Source organism: Rhineura floridana, chromosome 1 (assembly GCF_030035675.1).
Source record: "Rhineura floridana isolate rRhiFlo1 chromosome 1, rRhiFlo1.hap2, whole genome shotgun sequence".
NCBI lineage: Eukaryota > Metazoa > Chordata > Lepidosauria > Squamata > Rhineuridae > Rhineura > Rhineura floridana.
In genome coordinates this window covers 211,200,189-211,224,303 of record NC_084480.1, presented here as the reverse complement: position 1 = coordinate 211,224,303, position 24,115 = coordinate 211,200,189, and the positions used below count along the sequence as shown (strand labels likewise).

The following is a 24,115-nucleotide window of genomic DNA, read 5'->3' as shown; positions in this document are numbered from 1 at the left end:
TCCCTCCAAAGCAGACTTCCGCTGATTGGAAATATATGTGTGGATAGGGACTCAGTCTGGTAGGGATGCCTCCTAGGCAAGCCCCACTGAAGAAGAAAAGTTCCTCAATAGTTGTGCTCATAGTCATTAATAACTTTCTTAGGTCTAATAACAGCTTGAGGCTGCAATCCTGTGCATGGATTCATACTTGGGAGTAAGTCCCACTTTACATAGTGAGGCTTACTTCCAAGTAAACTTGTAATATCACATATTGTTTTAACTCCTTACTGTACTAATCTCCAGAAAGAGGGAAATCCCTCAGGATATTTTCCTTTAAAAACAAAGGGTTACCACTTTAGAATCCCAGTATAAAAACAGCTACCTTTTTAATTTTTCCTAGATGGAACTTTTGGAATTGTTTGTTCTGGCAACTGAGGAGTCAAACCAGTGCCCATTAAATCAGTGTCTCAACATCATTCTTGATATAACTATTATAATTTCATATATTACATTGTTTCCTTTCCATGTGACATAATCACTAATAAGCAATTCTTAAACTCTTTAGGATTTTTTTTAACAACATCGTAACAACAACACACTTTGCACTCCCAATATAAAGGTAACTATGTGTATATATCTGTGCATCTATCAATCTATTACTAAGAATCCTTGGAATTAATTGATCCAGCAATTCTGACCCAAGCATGACTATTTTAACTCAACAGTAAAATTTTAATGATATCAGAGTAGACATACAGAACTCTAATAATGAGAATTGCTACCCAATTAATTTAAAAAAACTTGAATTTAAGCAGATTTAGGGCCACTGAAGTATGTTTACTAGCATTTGAGAAAGCAGAAAATACCCACCACACCTCAGCAAAGAGAGAAACCTGATACATTGGGTTATAATGCCCTGATTGCCTTTTCAAAACATGAGATGGTAGCAGAATCTATTGAATCTATTGGTCACAGAGAAGCATATTATGGGTCCTAGTGTTGCACCAGACGCTTTGAATGTTTATGTGGTACTAGAACCACACTCTGCGGTTTATTCATTATTTCAATTTTTGAATCTCACCTTATAAAACATCTCAAAGTGATTTACCAATAAAAACACCAACAATAAAACAATTACACCCATTTCATATATAAAACCAAATTCAAATCCAATACATATAGGATAAAAATCTCTACTTAAATGGCTTGTTGGGAAAGGAAGGTCTTGAATAGGCACCGATAAGGCAACAGAAATGGTGCCTGACTAATATGTAACTGGGGGGAGTTGCAAAGGGTAGGTGATGCCACCCTACATTTGATTCCTACATCGTATGGAATGGATCTCCTCATGAGGTGATACATGCAGGCGGCCCTCAGCTGCAAAGCACAGGGAAGAAAATTAGCTTCCTCTGAGTTATGGCCGTTCCCTGATGAAGCTGAGGAGGGACTGTTCAACTCCTTTAAAATGTTTCTGGCCATTATACAGGATGACATCATAAATAGATTGAGCAAGCTACAAAGTAAATTAGTTGACAGTTTGGAACAGGCAACTCTAAAACCCAGTTAATCCCAAATTCTTGAATTTAAGCAGATTTAGGGTTATTGAAGTAAATCAGCATGCATACTAGCATTTCAGGCAAATGGGGTTATGGATTGAGCTGTCAGAAGTTTTAGAAAATATTAGCCATGTACAAAGCAACATTAGTGATATACACAATAGCATTTAACTGAAGGATGTGGAGCACATACATTCTAAGTTTTCAGATAGCTAGACATTTGGATAAATAGAAATGCTCATTACCTGGGATGGGAGACAGAGATGGATGGGTGTCATAAACTGCATTCAGATCATCATCAGATGTCCGTGATCAAGATTTGCATAAAAGAATGATTATAGAAAGATGTAATTCATTTAAAAGGAAAGGTATGTTTGACATCAATAGTAAAGACATCTCCAGGAATGCGTATTGTTTGACTGTAGGGTTTCTCTCAGTTTCTCTTTTTTCCAGTTTTAAGTTCAGTTAATATTTAAAGTTGACAAGTTTAAAATTTGTGAATGAATTTTACTATGAATTTATCCTAATACTTTTTATGTGCAATTTTGCAAGTCTATTTGCAAAGCAATTTCCCCAAATATAATACATTTTGATATGTTATTTTCACCAATATGAGAGCCAGTGTGATGTAGTGGTTAGAGTGCTGGACTACAACCTGGGAGACCAGGGTTCAAATCCCCACACAGCCATGAAGCTCACCGGGTGACCTTGGGCCAGTCACTGCCTCTCACCCTCAGAGGAAGGCAATGGTAAACCACCTCTGAATACCGCTTGCCATGAAAACCCTATTCATAGGGCCGTCATAAGTCAGGATCGACTTGAAGGCAATCCATTTCCATTTTTTCACCAATATATATATTTTATGCATTCCCTCCCCTAGCATATGCATCTTTGTACACATTACTTTCCTTGCTTGGCTGTAGAACTGCTTTTCAAAATTTGGAGAAGGGTGAATTTCAAAGGATGGGCTGTATTTTGTTTGCATATTGTTTTGGAAAGTGAGAATTAGGTAGGTTCACCCTTAAATGCAAACTGAATTACATTCCCCACCCCCACCCCTTGATCCACTTTGATTTCGGGCTCATTCACACGGGAGCTGAATTTCATAGTAAAGATGTAGCTTTTGCCATTGTGATAGATTTGGAAGGTTCACACTTCCTACCTTCAAATCCGCTGTTTTCCATTCACACTAATCGGCGTTCCTCTGAAAAGGTTTAGTATCGCTGTTTCCTTATGGCGCTGCCCCCAATTTTACATGTTTACTCCCTCCTGAGTGTCAATTTTGGTTTTTCCTTCACTTTTCACATTTTTAGTGGATTGGGTTAATATGGATTTAAAGAGGGAAAACTGTGTGATAGCTTCTGCTTGCCTGCAACATCATGTGAACCTTGAGAATTAAACAGGGATGCAAGTAGCACCAATCTCACAGTAAGTCGCCGTGTGAACAAGCCCTTCCACTATGAATTACAGTCCTCTGTGCTAAGGTGAGAGCACAAAGAAAAAGGGGTCAATTGATATTAATTAAAAATCACATTCGATTTTAGCTTCTAGTTTCAACCTTATCATCTTCCAGCCTGCTTAACCATTGTATAAAACTACATTTGTTCTTCGGACAGTTTCATCATGATGGGATTTCACAGGTAGGTACCTGGGAAAGGAAACTGCCATATTTGTGCTGAAACAAGTAAAGAATATACACAATGTCTCACTCAGCAGCATTTTTCAGTTTAGAGACTGCATTCAACTTAGATAACCCTGCAGCTGTCCATAGGGTTAGGTGGGCCTAACATGAGCCCAGAGATTTTGTCTGTGGTCTGGTTTTAATGAACCTTGAAAAAGTTGCCTGAGGTTGGTAGGTCCCTTGACAAATACTAAACAGGTGGAATAAACAAGCTCTTCTATGTGAATGCATAAAACACCCCACGTTTTGTTCTCAAATAAAAAAAATAGCAAATGGGTGATATGCGGTATACTAGCAGAGCTGGCAGTAAACTCAAAATGAAACTGTGGCCTTTTTAGGCTAGGCAACTTTCTTTCATTACAAGCTTATCAGATTCATTTAAATAAATAAAATTCTACTCTGCCCCTTCAGTTTATCTTGTCCTTAACTGGTTTAACAGAGATGGTAGAGTATTAAATGTGCAGTGCAGTCCTATGCATGTTTGCTCAGACCATTGTGTTTAATGAGATAAACACAGATAAGTATGGATAGACTGTTAGCCTTAGGATGCAATCCTAAACACACTTACTAGAGAATAAGCCCCATCATTCATTCATTTATTCTATTTATATCCTGCCATTCCTCTAAGGAGCTCAAGGTAGCATACATTCTGTCCCCTATCTTATCCTCACAACAACCCTGTGAGGTAGGTCAGGCTAAGTGTGTGTCATTGGAGTCTGGACCAAGGTAACCTAGAGAGCTTCATGGCTGAGTTATTGTTTGAATCTTGGTCTTCCCTTTCTAGCCGCTATGCCATGGTTGCTGCCACCAAAAGCTTTATTAAAATGGATTGAAACAGTCATTTTGTGAAGGTACTAAGGAACTGTGAGAATTGAATATTCGTTAAAATTGTCCTGCACATGTGATGCTGGTGTTTGAGAAGACAGAATAATGAAGGTGATGGGGAGTGGAAACTGGAAAGCTTTTTTGCTCCTCACATTGTTTCCTCTTTGGCTTTGGGTCTACACTTGCTTTCTATCTGCTCCTTTGTCCTTTTCCTATTGTCTGCAACTTTCCATCCCCCTTCCTGAACTCATGCCATTGATCAAGGGTCTTGTTAGCAGGCTGGGCAACTAGTGTGGTGTGCATACTTGTAAATTACCCCAGGAGTTAATGAAGGTCTGGTTTCCCCATCATTGTAGCCTCTGCAGTCATTGAGCTCACTCAGTTTGTGAAAGTTTCATGACAGTCTCAAACAATTAACATTTGAAGTTATGCCTTCTACCTTCTTCAGCTACATGGCTATAGTCTGGTTCTCCAGCAGATGCCCAGATGCAAATGTTAATAATTACATTGGATTGTGTTTCTTGCATCACACCTAGGGGTAAGGTTGCCAGGTGTCTGGCTTTCACCCAGAGACTCTGGATTTTGGGGGTCCTCTCTGGGTCTCCAGGTGAGTCACCATAATCTCTGGACTCTCAGCTTTCATTTAAAAAACAAAGTAAGTTTCTAGGTGGTCTGGTTCAAGAGATATACACCAAAATGTAAAAGAAACCCTTCCTGCAATTTCTGTTAAATGAGCTCGTAGCAGGCTGCTCTATCCCCGCACTTTCAGGTTTGTCGCCAATAAGTGAAGTCAGGGTTGTGATTTGTTGACCTCCAGGCAGTGCCTAGACCCCACTCCAATGCCAAAAAATGGTTGTTGTTTTCCTGTTTATCTGAAAATCTCATAAATTGAGTAAGTATATAGCTTTCAGGTTTTTTCTTGCTTGTGTGCAGGAGTCAAACAAGTTTAAATTTTCCTTCCCAATATGAAGCTTTAATCCAATACTTGCTTTCCTGGATGTGAAGCTGCAATGCTAATCCCACATACCCAGAGTAATCACTATTGAATTCAATAGGACTTACTTTTGAGTAGACACGGTTAGGATTGTGCTGTATATTAATGGCAAGTTTGAGTGAACATAGCAAAGAATTGTGTTTGTGTTGTAAATCTTTTCCCCTCCAATCCTATTTTTAAAGCAATTAGGCAGGGCTTACTTAGGTATCACAGTTTTTATTATGTAGGAAGCTAATAATGATATTTTAAAAATGTTCTGCAATGACCAGTTGGTTTGACAATAAACTATTATATGGGGTGTAATTACATCTCCAGTGTGTGTGTATATATGGAGTCTTTCCAACAACCTTGTGAGGTAGGGTTGGTGATTGGAAACCAAGGCAGCTCACAATAAGAAATAAATCCCTTTAAAATCCAATAACCATAAAAACCAAGTATAAACAGTTGCAAAACAGCCTAAAGTTGCATGATTCTGAATTTTGGGCTGGGTGAATAAAGATCCTTATCACTTGAGGTTGCAGGTCTCCGCACGCTTCCCTGTTTGAGTAAGTCCCATTGAATACATTGGAACTTGCTTCTGAGTAAACAAACATAGAATTGCACTATAAATATATTTACAGGTTGTATAAATAATAAACATCTCTGACAGTAATCCTTATATAAATATTTCTTCATACTGTGTCCCAACAAGTATTTGATTTCACACTATGGTTGTATATTATTATTTCCTCTACATTTTAAGTGTGCCCTTCTTCCTTGGGATGGTCATGGTTCCCCTCTGTTGTTTTCATCCTGAGGGGCAGATTAGGCTGAGAGATAGTGAGTAGTCCATGGTCACCCAGTGTAATTTATAGCTCATTTCCATTTTGAAAAATTAATTAAAACAATTTACATGCAGGTGTTTATTAAGTAGATCCACATAATACATTTAAAGCACATCCAACTCATATTTAAAGCACATGATGTCCCCTAAAGAATTCTGGGAAGTGTTGTTTCCCTCTCACAGTTATAGTTTTCACCACTCTTAACGAACTACAGTTCCCATGATTCTGTGGTGGGATTCATGTGCTTCAAATGGGTGTTGAATGTGCTTTAAATGAATGGTGTGGATCTGTCCTAGTATGATGTGCATTCATTAGTGAATTGAAAAGAATAATTTTAAAAGATACTTCTTTAAACAGGGGAAGGGTTGTAGCTCAGTGGTAGGGCATATGCTTTGCATGCAAAGGTCCAAAATTCAATTTCTAGAAAAGACTGTTGCCTGGAATCCTGGACAGCCAATGCAAGTCCATGCCATCAGTCCTGAGCTAGATGGTACCAAATGGCCTGAGTCAGTATAAGGCAGATTCCTTTGTGCATAGAAGTGAGAAGAGACCCAAGAGCCACAGTGACTCCAAAATTTATTTATCTTATTTACAACATTTATATGCCTCTTTATTGTGAAAAATCTCAAAGCAGTTTACAGAAGGAATTAAAACAATAAAATTATTGGCAAAAACAGTTAAAGACAGGTCTTTAAAACATTCAAAATAATAAAATCAACAATGATTTAAAAACAGATAAAAAACACAATAGCTTCTACATGCCTGGATAGATTTGCCTAAACAAAAAATTATTTTAGCAGGTACTGAAAAGAGTAAGGCAGAAAACTCAGCATCCCACAACCAGTTAGGATTCCTAACCAAAAACCAAAACTAAAAAACTCCTGGCAGCCAGCCAGTCATAATACCTCTGCTCTGAAATCTTCACTGGTTGCTGATTTGCTACCAGGCCAAGTTCAAGGTGTGCTTTCCATGCTACAGGTGCCACATAATACTTGTTCTGCTCTTGTAAGAAAACAAACCTTTAGTGTGGCAGCACCTACACTTTGGAACTCCCTGCCTATTGACATTAGGCAGACACATTCATTGTACTCTTTTCAGCACCTGCTAAAAACATTCTTGTTTAGGCAAATCTATCCCAGCATGTAGAAGCTATTGTGTTTTTATATATTTTGAATGTTTTTAAAGACCTGTCTTTAATGGCTTTGGCCAATAATTTTATTGTTTTAATTCCTTCTGTAAACCCCTTTTAGTTTTTTTAGAATAAAACTGTATATAAATGTCGTAAATAAAATACATACATAAATTTTGGAGTCACTGTGGCCCTTGGGTCTCTTTCCACTTTTAGGAACAAAGGAATCTACCTTATACTGAGTCAGGCCATTTGATACCATCTAGCTCAGTCTTGGTGATATGGACTCACATTGGCTGTCCAGGATTCCAGGCAATAGTCTTTTCCAGAAATTGAATTTTGGGCCTTTGCATGCAAAGCATATGCCCTACCACTGAGCAACAGCCCTTCCCCTGTTTAAAGAAGTATCTTTTAAAATGGTTCTTTTCAATTCACTAATGAATGCATATCATACCTAGGGCAGATCCACACCATTCATTTAAAGCACATTCAACACCCATTTGAAGGACATGAATTCCACCACAGAATCATGGGATCTGTAGTTTGTTAAGTGTGGTGGGAACTATAACTGTGAGGGGGAAACTACACTTCCTGGGATTCTTTAAGAAATATTTATATAAGCATGACTGTCAAAAATGTTATTTGCACAACCAGTAAAGATATTTGTAGTGCAAGCCTATATTTGTTTACTCAGAAGCAAGTCCCAATGTATTCAATGGGGCTTACTCAAACAGGGAATCTTGCACAGAACTGCAGCCTAAGGAACACTCACCCAACTCAAAATTCAGAATCATGCTACTTTAAGCTGCTTTGCAATACTTGTTTTTATGGTCATTGGATTTTAAAGGAATTTATTTCTTCTTGTGAGTTGCCTTGGTTTCCAATCAGTAATCCTACCTCATAGGGTTGTTGGGAAGACTCCATATATACACACACACATTGGAGATTTAAAAATACATAGACCCCATATAATAGTTTATTGTCCAAATAAGTTGGTCATTGCAGAACATTTAAAAAAATAAAATCAGTATTAGTTTCCTACATAATAAAAGCAGTGATATCTATGTAAACCCAGCCCAATTGCTTTAAAAATAGGATTGGAGGAGGAGAGAAAGATTTACAACACAAACACAATTCTTTACTATGTATGTTCACTCAAAAGTTCCATTAATTTACAGCACAATCCTAACCATGTCTACTCAAAAGTAAGTCCTATTGAATTCACTGAATTCACTGCCATCTTCAACAGCCCAGGGAAATTTAAACTTGTGAACACAAGAGAAAAAAAGACTTGGTACTTATTCAGTTTATGAGATTTTCAGATAAACAGGGGGAAAAAATCCTTTTCTACCTTTGCAAGGGAGTCTAAGGGGCCCCAGAAATGGAGGCCCAGAAATCCCTTCTCAGGACCAGAAATCCCTTGTCAATCACAACCCTGGCTTCACTTACTGGCTACAAACCTGAAAGGGCGGGGTTAGAGCAGCCAGCAAAGAGATCATTTCATGTAAGTCATAGGGGTGGGGGGCAGCTGACATTTTGATGTATATCTTGAGAACCAGACCACTAGAAACTTAATGTTTTTTAAAAACTGAAAGCTGAGAGTCCGGAGATTATGCTGACTCACCCGGAGACCCAGAGAAGACCCCCAAAAGCCAGAATATCTGGCCAAAAACCAGACATCTGGTAGCCCTAAGGCACTATGTTCATGAGTAGGGTTGCCAGGTTCAAGGCCTGAGACTGATCCTGTATGTTTAGGAGAAGAGAAAGTCAGCCACGTGGAGGTGTTCTTGCAACATTGTAATGGGAAAAACCAGAAGGTGGAATTCTCCCTCCCCCCTGCACAACTTTTAAAGATACAGAAGACCTCTTGGAGGCTGGGCCTGGCAACCAAGAGGTCTTCTGTATGTTTAAAAGTTGTGCAGGGGAAAGGGAGAATTCCACCTTGTGGTTTTTCCCATTACAATGTTGCAAGAACACCTGCACTTGGCTGACTTTCTCTTCTCCTAAACATACAGGATCAGTCTCAGGCCCTGAACCTGGCAACCCTATTCATGAGGGCTACAAACATTTAAAAATGGAAATTTGAGTTTTTCTTCACAATTAGAGTTTGAATAACAAGCCAGGGATGTGCATAAAGGTGCTTGACACTGCAATCCTATATATACTTACCTGAGAGTAAGTTGCATTGATTTTCAATGGGACTTATTTCAGAGTAGACATGCATAGGATTGTGCTATTAAATCACAGTTCTTCTTAGCATGTCTATTCAGAACAAAGGCCCAGCGAAAACTGCCACCTTGCACTTCTAGCACACTTGCAATGTGAAGAAAAATAACTGATGTGAAATTGTATTCAAAATTTCCCTACCTTCTCAGTGCCAATGAAGTGGAATAGAGGTGAGGAAACTAGAGGTGTAATGATGCCACATCACCCATTTTGTTTTGTCAGGGAGCGAGGAAGAGATTAATCAATTAATTAATATTATATCCTGCCCTTCATCCCAGAAGGAGCCCAGAGTGGCAAACAAGTGATGAAACACTAAAAACATCTTTAAAATCATATTAAAAACCAACCATCTTTTAAAAATCTTTGAAACAAAAAATTTAAAAACATCTTTTAAAACATCTTTAAAACAATTCCAATACAGATGCAGACTGGGGTAAAGTCTCTACTTAAAAGGCTTGTTGAAGAGGTAGGTTTAGAGTTCCTGCTTTCAGCACCTGCCATGAATTTCCCATGATGTCTAGTTCTGGCCTCACTAAGGGACTGTTACAGGCAGACCTTGGCGAACTGTTAAAGTCTGTTAAAGGCAGACTTCTTTTTTACCCTCTCCAGCAGGGATGGGGAACCTTTGATCCTTGGGCCTAATTAGGCTCACCAGGCCTCCCCATTTGGTCCACCAGACCAAGCCACAATAGATTTATCAGGTTGCCGGTTTTCAGCCGGAGTCTCCGGCTTTTGGGGACCCCCTCCGGCTCTCCGGCTAGCACCCCTTAATCTCTGGACTCTCAGCTTCAATTTTTAAAAAATTAAGTTTCTAGGTTCCCGAGATATACACCAAAACATCAGCCACCACCCCCGCGACTGTTTAATCTATTTAACTGATACAACATTGAAGTTGGTTCCTGGTTCCTAGTTCCCAGTTCCTTATTTGCTTGAAAGTTCAAAACACTAAAAAAGAAGAAGAGTTGACAACTACAGCACCTCAAACCAAACTTAACATGTCTCTGAACCCCAAAATATATGTTGGGGTACCCTGTATGATATATCACTGTGATTGGGGGACTCTCCCCGTCAAGAATAACAATACATTTATGCAATCAAAATCATCAGGCTTCTGATATTATCATAAATACATAATGATGTCATAAAATCATAAAAAATAAATAACTGAGGGTGCCCACCCCAAACTCTGCTCTGGGACAGGACAAATCATATACCCCAGGAAAGGGGAGCGTGTCCTCTATGAGATGCCACTGCGTCCCGCCTGGTCCAGAGCTTCTGCTGGGTGCAGGGCACAGGGTAAGACATCGATGCAAAATCAAAGCAGACCAAAACATACAGGAAAAAATAAGTAACTGGGGGTGCCCACCCCAAACTCTGCTCTGGGCCAGGACAAATCATATACCCCAGGAAAGGGTGAAGGGTCAAATCTGTAAAGAGGTTTGGAGCAGCCACATTAAAAGATAAGGGCAGGGCATTCCAGGCAGGGGGTTGCCAACCCTGCTTGGATATGGATATCTTTGCAGAGGATCCCTAGTCAAGCTTTACCAACAGCACAATCCAAACTATATCTACTCAGAAGTAAGTCCTGTTGAGTTCTATGGGGGCTTAGTCCATTAGTACATGTGTTTAGAATTGCAGCCTTCAGGGGCATCCATCTTTACTCCCGAATGCTCCCATCTAACATCTCCACAACAATAGGCTCCTTTCTTCCTACAGTGACCTTCTGGTGACTGGCCAGGCCTGAAGGCACTTAACCCTTCTTGCTGAAAGCAAGTAGGCTAGATTAAATGTTCCCTACCCAGGCTCCATCTTTTAGCTAAGATGTCTAGCTTAATTTCCAGTCAGGTATTTTTTTTAATTGTACGCTCCAAGCAACTGTGATTGATGCTTAATGTATCACGCTTAATGACATCACTTGGGCCCGCCCCATGACATCACTTGGGCCCTCCCCATGACATCACTCGGGCCCACCCTGTGACATCACTCGGGCCCGCCCTGTGACATCACTTGGGCCCATCCCTAAAACCTCAGGTTTTGGGATGCTTTTGACCTGGCAACCCTAAGCCACAATCATCTGCCAAAGTGGGGGGGGGAGGCAAAGATGCAATTGAACCAAAAGGTGTGTGTGCAGGCACTTGATTGTCAGGGCTTACAAAATAACACATACAGAGCTATGTGACAGGTGGGAAGCTTATGTTAGATGCTAATGTAAAAATATTTTTTTATAGAAGTGTCCTTTGATAACATATATGTTGACATATGAAAACATTGTGTTAGAAATTAAAGCTGCATGTGATGAAATAAATGGGTAAAGATAGAAATACTTAATTTGAAAGCAGAGAGGTTGGTTGGTAAGACAACTTCAAGGAATCCCATTTTGCTTTGGAGAGGGTTATATATCTCACAGAACACTGATCCACAAGCAAAAAGGTGTGTCCATCTCTAAAATACACACCTTCCCTAGCATTGTAGTTGCTTCCTCGCATTTCAATTTGTCTGGCAAAATTAAATGGCTCTTTTCTGAAGAAAGTACCCTTTATGTGCAAAGCCAGGACTACAAACAGCACGGTCAAGGAAAGACCTATGATGAATCAGCTCTGAAAACCACAAGCTGAGACATTGCAAGGCCATTTTCCCCCAATAGCTAACACCCAAAATATTCTGACATTGATTGAACATTGTAGCTGAGTTCATGTAGCAGAGCTGCTGGGTGGATAATGATGTTGACTTGGAGCAGAGTCACAAAGAGATGCAATTGGACTCACTTGCCCTCCAAGGAGTTGTTGTTTGAGGTGATGTCGACCCAAACCTGTTCAACTATTGGGGTGGGTGCAAGAGCATTTATTGTTGTTGTTATTGTTGTTGACAAGAACCTCCCCACCTTCAAGTGAACTATAAATGTCCCCAGTTTGATAAATACTGCCCCTTCATAAGTATGTGAATCTGGATGAGGAATGGCCTAGAAGCATTACAAACACTAATTAAGTTATATCTGTATTATAAACAAGAGCAGCCAGTGAGGAGGGGTGGTGACGCACATCTGGCCTCCTGGTACTGGCCTCACTGCCACTTAGAGGGAGGAGCAGCTCAACACAGCACCCCTCCTCCCTCATTTTGCCTTTCTCTGTCTTGATAAGCAGCAATAACGCTGCTACCAGGAGGCCAGCTGTGCAACGCTGTCCCTCTCCACCACCTGATCTTGATTATTTATACTAATCTAAGAGAGAGATAGAAAGAGTGTGCAAAACAAAAGATGCTGGTAGTAAATATGCAGCCCCCTGGGCCCCTGCTCAAATTTTTTCTTTAGAATCTTCCCCATGTCTTTTTTTAACTCAAATGTTTAACCCTATTTAATGGCCCTGGAACAGGTGACTCTGTTTCAGTTAGCTGATGACATCAAGAGGCAGATGCCCAGAAGCGGGGCAGGAGAGCTGTTTCAACCTGAGGGCCACATTTCCTTGTGGGCAACCTCTGTAGGGTCATCTGCCAGGGGTGGGTGGGGTCAGAGGCAAACGTTCACAGAGCAATGTGATTCTTACCTTTGTACACTAGGCCTCATTCCCCCCATGCAAAAGGCAAAAGGAATCTACCACACATACATACACATGAGGGACATTATCACAATTCAAAAACACATTCCAGGCAAAAGTACTCAAGGAGGGCACAGAGAAGGACTGGTGAGTGATGTGGCCAAGTGAGGGGCACATATTGTCTAGGCAAGAATCCCAAGAGCAAGACAGAGAGGCTTGGAGAGCTGCAATTGGCCATTGAGCCTAAGGTTCCCCAACCCTGCCATTAAGCAACATTACATGCAAGAAAGTGCCAAACTAGGCATTATTATAAATGTGCATAAAAAATGGCCACAGCACACCAATTTTCCTCTTCATAGTATCTAGAAGAACTTACCTTGTCTTGTGATATCACAACATTCTATGTTTCCCAAGCCCAGTTCCACAGCATTAGCTAGGGTTGCCAGGTTCAGGGCCTGAGACTGATCCTGTATCTTTAGGAGAAGAGAAAGCCAGCCAAGTGCAGGTGTTCTTGCAACACTGTAATGGGAAAAGCCACAGTTGCTGGGCCTGGCAACCAAGAGGTCCTCTGTATCTTTAAAAGTTGTGCAGGGAGAATTCCACCTTGTGGTTTTTCCCATTACAGTGTTGCAAGAACACCTGCACTTGGCTGACTTTCTCTTCTCCTAAAGATACAGGATCAGGATCAGGCTCTGAGCCTGGCAACCCTAGCATTAGCTGCCAATGGCATGGGCTTGGAAACCATGGAACATTGTTGCCATGAGTTGTACTTGGTGCTATTCTTTCTCTCCCAAAATGTGGGGCAGGCCAATTTGAGATGATGTGGACCCAAACCAGTTCACCTGTTTGGGTGGGTGGAAGAGAGTTGACCTTAAGGGGTGTTTACTAGGGATGTGAATCATTGTGAGTACCCTGCATTACAAGGTAAATTAGGCTGATTCAGAGAAGGTTATCATGCTTCCAAGTCAGATAATGCAATTAACAAGACAATTGTGGCAGAAAATGGAAATGTTATAGACATTTCCTTTGTTTTAAAAAATAAAACTTTCAAGGCACCCTGCATGAAAAACCCCTAGATGTATCTGCCTACAATTAGGCAGACTTAATCAACTCTGGAGGGGTTCCTGTGCCTGTAAGTGTCATCCACTTGGCAAAGAGGGGACAAGTTGTAACTATTTTTAGATTCTGCACATATAGCTTTGTTTTATACAGACCTGCTCAGGAGCCAAATTACAGATCAAAGTGGAGAGAGCAAGGAACAACTCAGAAACATCTGCATTTTAAAGAATGCACAGATACGAGGCAAATCTTGGGACTTTACTTTTGGGAGCAAGTAGCTGCTTCAATGCAGTAGGGCTAATTTTCATTGATACATGCATTGTCTGTCTGTGTTATATATCTACCCAGAGGTGCTCCTTTTTGCATCTGGCAAAGCAATAAATGTGTTACTCTTCAAGGTACCACAAGAATCTTCACTGGTTTTAAGTTCTACTCTATTTTGCAGAGAGACCTTGGGGAATTAGACAAGCAGCAGTGATTTACTGCATTTACTGCAGCTTCTTGTTTAGTCCTATTTCCCCTTTCCCACCTCACCCCAGTGTATCTTCCCCCAGTTAGAAACATTGGAAGCTGCCTTATGCCAGGTCAGAGTATTTGTCCATCTAACCTAATATTATCCACTCTGACAGGTAGCAGCTCTTCAGAGTCTCAGGCAACAGCCTTTTCCATTACCTACTACCTGATCCTTCTGAGCTGAAGATGCCAGGAATTAACCTTCTTCATGATCCACCCCCAATTTCCTTGAACGTCTCTATGATTAACTTTAATGCAAGTTATAGAATATTTATTTGCATTCGTGTCTAGTGCTAGTATTAGAGTTTTGCATTGCAAACCAGCATCGCTCATCTTTGGAGCTGAGAGGGAGGGAAGAAGTGTGATGAGTACCTGCCGAGCTAAGGATTGGAAATGAATAGCCCCCATATTGATTTGGGTATAATGGAGTGTATAAGAAAAATGTACCAGTTTTGTCTCAGGTATTTTCCTAGGGTATTAAATTGGTGGATTAGTTGCAAACAGCAGTCCTGATAAAGTCTCCTGTCCATCTTGATGGTTGGGCCTTTCTATTAAAATGACACATAAATAACCTATTATGTCCCCCACCCATGGAAATTTAAATGCACCTGTCAACTTGATAAAGTGCTTGCCTGGAGGGAAGCATTGTTTACATTTTCACTCCATTCTTCAAAAAAAAAGGGGGGTCTATTCTAATTATTTTTCCTACTGTAAATTAATGCTGACTATGATGCTTAGCATATCCCTTTATTGTTATATCTTTGGGAAAGTTAAATAATAGAACTGATCCATCATGTATTATGCAACAAGCATTTTATGACAGGCTTCCCTGGGATCCTATTTTGCCACTTTTCATAAATAATCACTTTTGTTTCCTTCAACTGCTGGAGAAGATTCTGTTGACTGGTAGCTCAGATTAGGGAGTGTGGCTTTGTTTGCAGTGGAAAATGAAATGCAGACATTTACCATGCAGTGATCATTTGCTGCCTTGTATAAAACAATAATTGCAAGTGCACTCCGCTAATACAGGGATTGTTCTAACAAGCAGTTGGTTAGAAGAAGAAGAATGCTAAAATAGTTGTGTGTGTTCTTCCCAAATCAAGCATACTGAATACAATCGAACATTTTCCCCTCTCTCCATCGTCTGTTGTCCAAAAAAAAAGATAACATTTGCAAAGTGGCTAGAGCACTATAGACTGAGTAAGGACAAACAGATTCATCTCATTCACAAACTGAAAGGTACTCTTATTGTGACTTTTGCTATCTTTATTAGCCTGAATGGGTATATCACTGTGGTTTTATTTGGCAGGCTAATAGCTAGGTCATCTCAAAAATATATTCCTGATTTAGGGATGTTCCCTTAATAGCCTGGAAACTTCTGTTTTTAGAATGTGGCATTGATTGGAGCTAGTGTGATGGGGTAGAGAAGCTGTCTAAATTTGGACACAGATAGGGCCCCAGAAAATGGAAGAAGAACCAGCATGACTTTTGCAAGGGTAAGTCCTCCTGTCTAACTAATCTTTTAGAGTTCTTTGAGAGTGTATGGATAGGGGTAATCCAGTTGACATTGTATAGTTAGACTTTCAAAAAGCTTTTAAAACAGTCCCTCACCCAACACTCCTGAGTAAGTGTAGCAGTCACTGGATAAGAGGACAAGTCCTGATTTATTTATTTATAAAAGTATTTATATACTGCCCTCTTGCAGAACATCAGGGCGGTGTACAGCAACATAAAAACATTTTAAAGCAAAACAAAACAAAAGTTAAAAATGACTGGCTACTCAAGAGAGATTTTAAACAACTGCGTAGGCCTGACAGCATGACATTTTTTTCAAAAGATGCCTGAAAATCAAAAGCAACTATTTATTTATTTATTTTATTTCGTTTCATTTTTAGACCGCCCATAGCTAATAGCTCTCTGGGCGGTGTACAAACAGGATTAAAATACAATAGTATAATAAAATCAATAACACATAACAGCAAGTTAACTAACAACGTTAAACATGAAAACATTAAACATTAAAATGCCTGGGAGTATAGCCAGGTCTTAACCTGGCGCCTAAAAGAAAGTACCGTAGGCGCCAGGCGTATCTCCTTAGGTAAACTGTTCCAGAGTTCGGGAGCCACCACAGATGTCTGCCAAATCTCTGTTGAAGGAGTGTCCCACAGCATAGGACCAGCAACGCTAAATGACCAACCTCTGTTGCCTCTGTAATACAGGATATGACTAACAGAGCTCATCTGGATGATCTCAGTAACCAGCCTGAGATATAAGGGTTCAAATGATCCTTAAAGTATCCTGGACCTAGGGTTACCAGGTCTCTGGTTTTCAGCCAGAGTCTCTGGTTTTGGGGGGGGGCACTCTGGCTCTCCGGCTAGCGCCCCTTGATCTCTGGACTCTCAGCTTCAATTTTTTTAAAAATTAAGTTTCTAGGTGGTCTGGTTCCCGAGATATACACCAAAACGTCAACGCCCCCCCAAGCGACTGTTAGATCTGTTTTACAGATGTTTAGAACAGCTCCTAGCTCTAACTACAACTCCCATCAGCCCAATCCAGTGGCCATGCTGGCTGGGGCTGATGGGAGTTGTAGTTTAAAAAAGTAACTTGTTCAAGCTCTGGCTCTAACCCCGCCCTTTCAGGACTATAGTCAATAAATGAAGCCAGGTTGTGACTTCTTGATCCAGGCATGCCTAAGCTTAATTTCAACGTCAGAAAATGGAGGCGTTCAGATTTTGCAGTTTGTGTAAGTAATATGGCTTAAAGTTTTTTTTTCCTTCTGTGCAAGAGTCAGACCCTGGGCTATGAAATATGAAAGTATTTAATCCAATACTCCATGAGGACTTACTTTTGAATAGACATGGTTAGGATTATATGGGGTGTATTTTTACACCTCTCTCTGTGTGTGTGTCCTTTCCAACAACCCTGTGAGGTAGGGTTGGTGATTGGAAACCAAGGCAGCTCACAATAAGAAATAAATCACTTCAAAAACCAATAACCATAAAACAAGTATAAACAGTTGCAAAACAGCTTAAAGTGGCATGATTCTGAATTTTGGGTTGAGTGAATGAAGTTTATTTATTTATTATTTGATTTATATCCCGTCTATCCTCCCAGTAGGAGCTCAGGGCAGCAAACAAAAGCACTAAAAATACTTTAAAAATCATAAAAACAGACTTTAAAATATATTAAAACAAAACATCTTTAAAAACATTTTTAAAAGCTTTAAAATATTTTTTTAAAAGAAAAGGTTTAAAAACATATTAAAAAGCAATTCTAACACAAACACAGACTGGCATAAGGTCTCAACTTAAAAGGCTTGTTAAAAGAACAAGTTCCTTATCACTTCAGGATACAGTTTTCCCTGGTTAAGTAAGCCCCATTGAATACATTGGGACTTGTTTCTGAGTAAACAAACATAGGATTGCACTATAAATATCTTTACAGGTTGTATAAATAATAAACATATTTGAGAGTCATGCTTATATAAATATTTTGTCATACTGTGTCCCAATAAGTATCCGATTTCACACTATGATTGTACAATACTTCCTTTACATTTTAAGTATGCCTTGGGGTGGTCATGGTTCTCCATTGTTTTCATCCTGAGGGGCATATAGGCTGAGAGATGGTGAGTAGCCCATGGTCACCCACTACAGTTTATAGCTCATTTCCATTTTGAAAAATTAATTAAAACAATTTACATGCAGGCAAAATGTATTAAGTGGATTCACACAATACGTTTAAAGCACATCCAACTCGCATTTAAAGTGCACGACGTCCCCTAAAGAATCCTGGGAAGTGTCATTTCCCCCTCACAGTTATAGTTCTCACCACTCTTAACAAACTGTAGTTCCCATGATTCTGTGGTGGGATTCATGTGCTTCAAATGGGTGTTGAATGTGCTTTAAATGAATGTTGTGGATCTGCCCTAGGTATGATGTGCATTCAAGAGTGAATTGAAAAGAACAATTTTAAAAGACACTTCTTACTCATTTCTCAGACCTCTTTCTGAAGTGAAGGGTCAAATCTGTAAAGAAGTTTGGAGTAGCCACTTTAAAAGATAAGGGCAGGGCATTCCAGGCAGGGGGTTGCCAACCCTGCTTGGATATGGATATCTTTGTAGAGGAACCCTAGTCAAGGTTTACCAATAGCACAATCCAAATTATATCTACTAGAAGTCAGTCTTGTTGAGTTCTATGGGGCTTAATTCCTTAGTAAGTGTGTTTAGAATTGCAGCCTTCAGGAGCATCCATCTTTACCTCCCAAAGCTCCCATCTAACATCTCCACAACACTAAGCTCCTTTGTCCCTACAGTGACCTTCTGATGACTGGCCTGGCCTGAAGGCTAGATTAAATGTTCACTACCCAGGCTCCACCTTTTAGCTAAGATTTCTATCTTAATTTCCAATCAGATTTTTTTAATTGTATGCTCCAAGCAACTGTGACTGATGCTTAATGTATCATGCTTAATGACATCACTAGGGCTCACCCTTTGAGATCACTAGGGCCTGCCCCATGACATCACTAGGGCCCGCCCCTCAAATCTCAGGTTTTGGGTTGGTTCTGACCTGGCAACCCTACCTGGACCCAAGTTGTTCAGAGCTTTGTATAGCAACACAAGAGCCTTGTCTCCAGGGGGAAGGATATGGGCAGCCAGGTAAGCAATGTTGCTTTACCGCACCCTGCCCTGCAGACCACTACTGCTATATGCAGATGCAACATGGTGTGTATCTATATGACTCCTAGAAATGATCAAAAAACATATCATTCTAGTTCCTCCCCCATTTTTGCACAATTTCAGCCTCTAAAGCCTACACCACTACTTAAATTTTTGTTGTTTGGGGTATTATGCTACCAGCAATCGTATCAGACAGGTGGTTGCAAAGATCATAAAAATGCACAGAGATAGAAAATAGATAGACAGATAGATAGTAGTATTCATTCTCAACCCTCCCTGGTACTGTTGCTGTTATAACTCCCAGGATAAGATGAATGCAAGAGAAAAATGTAGTTATCCAAAATGCAGAATGCTCTCTCATACTTCTGTATTATAAGGTTGTTTCTAAACTGTTCTTATAAGTTTTAATTGTATTCTATTGTTGACACGTTTGCCACCCTGGGCTCCTTAAGGAAGAAGGGTGGGATGTAAATTTCATAAATGATAAAGTAAATAATAAAAGCATCAAAATTATGTGGAGATTTAGGGATTGTATCCAACATAGTGCTAAGTCAGGGCCACAAGGATTATTGCAAGCGCAATGGGACTTCCCCCTTCTCCTCGCACTCAGTGCCTCCAAAATCTGTTCTATGGATTTGCCTCCAGAGCAGTTTTGGGGAGGGTGTGGTGTGTGCAGGAGGGGGAGGAGAGGGGGCAAAGTCCTGTTGCCCTTGTGGCAGGGGTGTAGTTGCACAGGGGCCCAGGGAATCTTTGATCCCTCACTTCTTTGGGAGCAGGGTCCCAGCAGGGCCCCTATGTCTTCAGTGTCTTTTCCTGCTGATTGGAGCCAATCAGAGTGAAAAGAGGCAAGTCAACCACTGAGAAGACTCTTATCAGTGGTGAAAACATTCCCTTTTTATGCTGATTGGTTCCTAGGAAAATCTGTTGTTGTGGGAGAAGGTACATGTAGGAAGGACTAAGGAGTGTGGAGATGACGATGGAGAGCAAGCAAGTAAAGGAAAGTGGTAAAGGAGGGAGGGGAGAGGAGAACTTGCACTGAAGGGGGAACTCTTTCCTTCTCTATGCTGCATGGCTTCCAGTTTGTTTTCTTGTTTAGTAAGGATCTCATTCTCAATCCAGCAGCAAAAAAAGGGGGAAAGGGGAAGATGTGTGATTTTGTTCCAGCCCCAAACCAGCAATAATAGGGGGGGGGAGGGAAGGAATTAAAAAAAAGTCAGTGAGGTGGAAGTGTAAGTGTGTGTGTTTGTGTGTGATGGTGTTTCCACTTTTAATGATGCTGTATATGTATGTGTCATGCATTGTAAGGTGAATGCAAATGAATATGCCTGAGGGGGAGAGACAGAGAGAGAGAGAGAGAGAGGTGCAGCCAACATCAGAAGTTAGGATCAGGAATTCCCATGCTGAAGTTTCCTCCTAAAACTCATAAACTCTGCCCAAATCTACTTATTCTGAGTTTTAGTATGGCAACCAAGAAGGGAAGCTCAGCAAAGGAAGTTCTTTATCTTATGGCATCTTAGTCTATTTGCCCATGTACATTCACAGAAAATAGTAGATCTAGCTGAAAGGCAACACATGGAGATCTGCATTGATCGTTGCAATGCATCACTAAGGGAAAGTACTTCAAACAAAGTAAGAGACTGGAAGCTCATTTTATTGTATAATCTTAGAAGGGGGTGTGGCTGTGCGGGGGCATGGCTGTGAGGGAGTGTCGATGTGGAAAAATGCATCACATCTGGAAATTAATCTGCAAGTCCATGTCAGGCTTGATGAAGAATACGGCCAGGTTTAAATTTTTGATCCTTTCTCTCACCTTTTCCCTTACCATTTGGCCCAGACCTGAGTGCCCTGATAAATGGAAGAGGAGATTTCAACTGGAAACCCCCATTCAGGTGTTATCTCAATGTTCAATTCATGCCATATTTTGTAATTTTAACAACATCAATCAACTGCAAGGCCATTCACATTAGGCCAAATTTCAGGCTGTACTGTTACAGTGCAATTAAAAGCATCATGCTCCTGCTTTAATTAAACAACCCTGTGACATATTCAGCATTTTGAACCTGTTCTGGTCTGCCTCTTATCACCAAATTATTGCCCTTAATTTGTTTTTCTGCTGAAAGATGGGTTTTACTTTTAGATTTATTGGGTGCTGTTCTGGCATTCTGTGGTCTCTTGTCAGCTCTTGTGAAACTAGATCATAGCTGTCTTCAGTGCCTCTGACATGTCCTATATGCACCATCTCTTCACTTGTCTCAGCAGATTTAGTAAGCTACATTTGGAATGTGAAGAGATGAGTAGACATTTTTGATTAACTTAATGTTAGAGATTTCAGATGACAGCAGAGTCTTCTTGGTGTTTACTTCAGGTCATTCATTAGATATCATTAGACAGACTTCAGGTTGACATTAGATATCAACCATTCTCTTCCTTAACAGCTATGCCTTCTGAATTATTCCATACTGAATGGGCATATCACTTTAAAGATATTTTGAAGGACACATATAGCTTTAGTTATGAATAAGGAAATCAGTTCAAATTTCACATCTTCCGTAGACAAAATAGATGGCTTTAGATCAGAGATAGGGAACCTCTTTTCAGCCTGAGGGCTGCATTCCCTTCTGGACTGTGTTCCAGGGGCCATATACCACTAGTGGGTGGGGCCAGAGGCAAAAGTGGGCAGAGCAAAGGATGTGAATTTTACCTTTGTAGAGGGGCAGAGCAATCCAACTTGTTGAATGAATGAATGAAACTTTATTTTTACCCCGTCCTTTTTCCAAACTGGAACTCAGGGCGGCTTACAAATAAAACTACATGTAGTTAAAAACATAGAAAAACATACAATTTAAAATACAATTAAACAATGCACAAACTTAAAACCTTAAAAGGCACTTAAAAATCTAAAAACAATTTAAAATAATATAAATAATAATATAAAACAATACAACAAGCCTTGTAAAGCCCAATCCTAAACACCTTCTATCCCAAAAGCCTGTCGGAATAAAAAAGTCTTTACTTGCCGACGGAAGGATGGCAAGGAGGGGGCCATTCGTGCCTCCCTAGGAAGGGAGTTCCAGAACCTTGGAGCAGCCACTGAGAAGGCCCTATCTCGCATCCCCACCAATTGCACTTGTTGGAGGGTGTCAGCAGTGAAGCCTGTGTAGATAGAGCTGGCAGAAGGGACCGCCACATCCAGCTGCTGCTTGGAGGCCTCTTGGAGAGGAGGATTCTGGCTATGCCAGCAGGGCACGGCAGAAGGAAACAAAACACATTTCCTTCCACCATCCCTTTTCACAGCATACTGGCTGCCACGATGGAGGGTCCCAGGAGGGAGCCAAACAGGACCTGAATATTGCGTAAGTCCCCCCAAAGTTTGAAGGGCCACAATTGGCCCTTGGGTTTGAGGCTCCCCATTTGTGCTTTAGGCAATCTACTTTCACTGTCCCATCTCCAATATGGTTGCAATAATACTAAGCAGCCTTCAAGGGTTGCTGTAAAGAGTACAACAGAATGTATGAGATGCCTTTGGATATTATAAAACACTGTATAAATGCTAAGTGATATCGTAACATACAGTTCAATAGGCAGAACGGATAAGTACTGCATATATCCATAAACATGATTCAAGTGAAATGTATATTTAAAAACCAAAGCTTCAAGTTTACACTTTTAACCACGTTTCTGAAAGCTTAAAACACTAATAGATTTGTATGTGATACCTTCAAAAATCAGAGTAATGTGGTCTATTTTCTTTATTTTGTTTGGTGCTTTAAAAAGTAAAGTTTCATAGCCTTGAAAATGTAGTTTCACCTTCTAAACTGAGATCCTGAAAGATTTCTGATTGCTTAAATTCAAAACTGAATATGAGATTTACAGTTTTCTAGAAAGTCTCACATTTCAATTCCCTGCTATAATTTGTTTCAGCATTAAAACACAGTTAGACTCCAGTCAGAGTATGTTTACTAGAGTCTGACATCACAGTTATTTATTTATTTGCCTTGGCAGGCATACAGCATTGACTTTGCAATTGCAAGTGTAATTAAGATAATCATATTGTGTTCTAACTTTCTTATTGTATTGCCTATTCTTTGTATTGCTTATATATTTGAAATTTTTGGAGTTCTCATGGCATATGGGTAGTACAATAAATATGTTGTTGATTATAAAGATCAGTTTTTTGTTGTATGTCCTTTGTAGGATGCTTCTGTCAATTTCAGTTTCTCTTTCTCATTTTTCCAATCTTAACTTCAGTTTACCCCATTTCTGCACCACTTTGCAATTTTTTTTTAAAAAAGTCTTCATGAAATGTCATCAGCATTTTAGTACACATTTCTCCTAATGTATATTTTTTATATACAGTTTTACCTAATATACATATTTTGCAAGAATTTGTCCTAATATAATGCATTTTTATGTTTCTCCTAATATTCATTTCATAAAATAATGCATTTGTGTTTTATGCACACCTTCCTCTAATATACTATTGGTTGGAGACCTGCACCACAAAATTCAGAGAAGTGCAAATTTCAAAGGTTAGCTGCATTCGGTTTAGGTATGTTTCAGTAAACGCAAATTAGGTTAGGTTCTCATGAAAATGCAAACTGAATCAAATTTCTTCCCCATCCCATTTAAGTTAATTCAAATATTGTAAAATGATTGAATAGTGACTAAGCTCATGATAGAAATGAATTAACCAGAGTTTCTCTCCTTCACTAGGTCATTGTCTATGATTATGTCTGGAAAGACGATGCCAAGAAATCTGGTGTCTCCAATAGTGACCATCAAGATGAATTCTTGAAATCTATAAGAAGCTCAGGAGGTATCACTGTTCATGTAGCTATATATACAGTTCATCTTGGGGGCTTCCAAGAACTGTACAGGCAATTCCTTAGACTGCCTAGTGGTGCTATTGTAGAGGTAAGTCCTAATATGTAATGTGATGGCTTCCTTACAGCCAAATGCTACCAAGGCCACTGCACAGTCCATTCAAGATAATTTTGCACTGGGATCTCTGAACTAGGCCCTATCTGTGCTATATATTTAAAGCATTATTATATCACTTTAAACAGTCATGGCTTGCACCAAAGAATCTTGGAAACATATTAAGTGTGCAGAGAGTTGTTA

General features: G+C 39.9%; 1 protein-coding gene and 1 non-coding gene across 7 annotated transcripts in view; both read left to right on the top strand.

The window, feature by feature from the left end:
• Positions 1 to 24,115, top strand: part of LOC133367599 (uncharacterized) — a 360,491-nt gene that overhangs the window by 316,804 nt on the left and 19,572 nt on the right. For all 6 annotated transcript variants that reach the window (XM_061591725.1, XM_061591699.1, XM_061591706.1 and 3 more), the window contains one exon: positions 23,708 to 23,908. In XM_061591725.1, the coding sequence (XP_061447709.1) occupies positions 23,708 to 23,908 (201 nt within the window). The remainder of the gene's footprint in view (positions 1 to 23,707; positions 23,909 to 24,115) is intronic.
• On the top strand, positions 19,253 to 19,390 carry LOC133375996 (small nucleolar RNA SNORA14). The gene has a single exon (XR_009760379.1). It is a non-coding gene; the product is annotated as a small nucleolar RNA SNORA14 (small nucleolar RNA).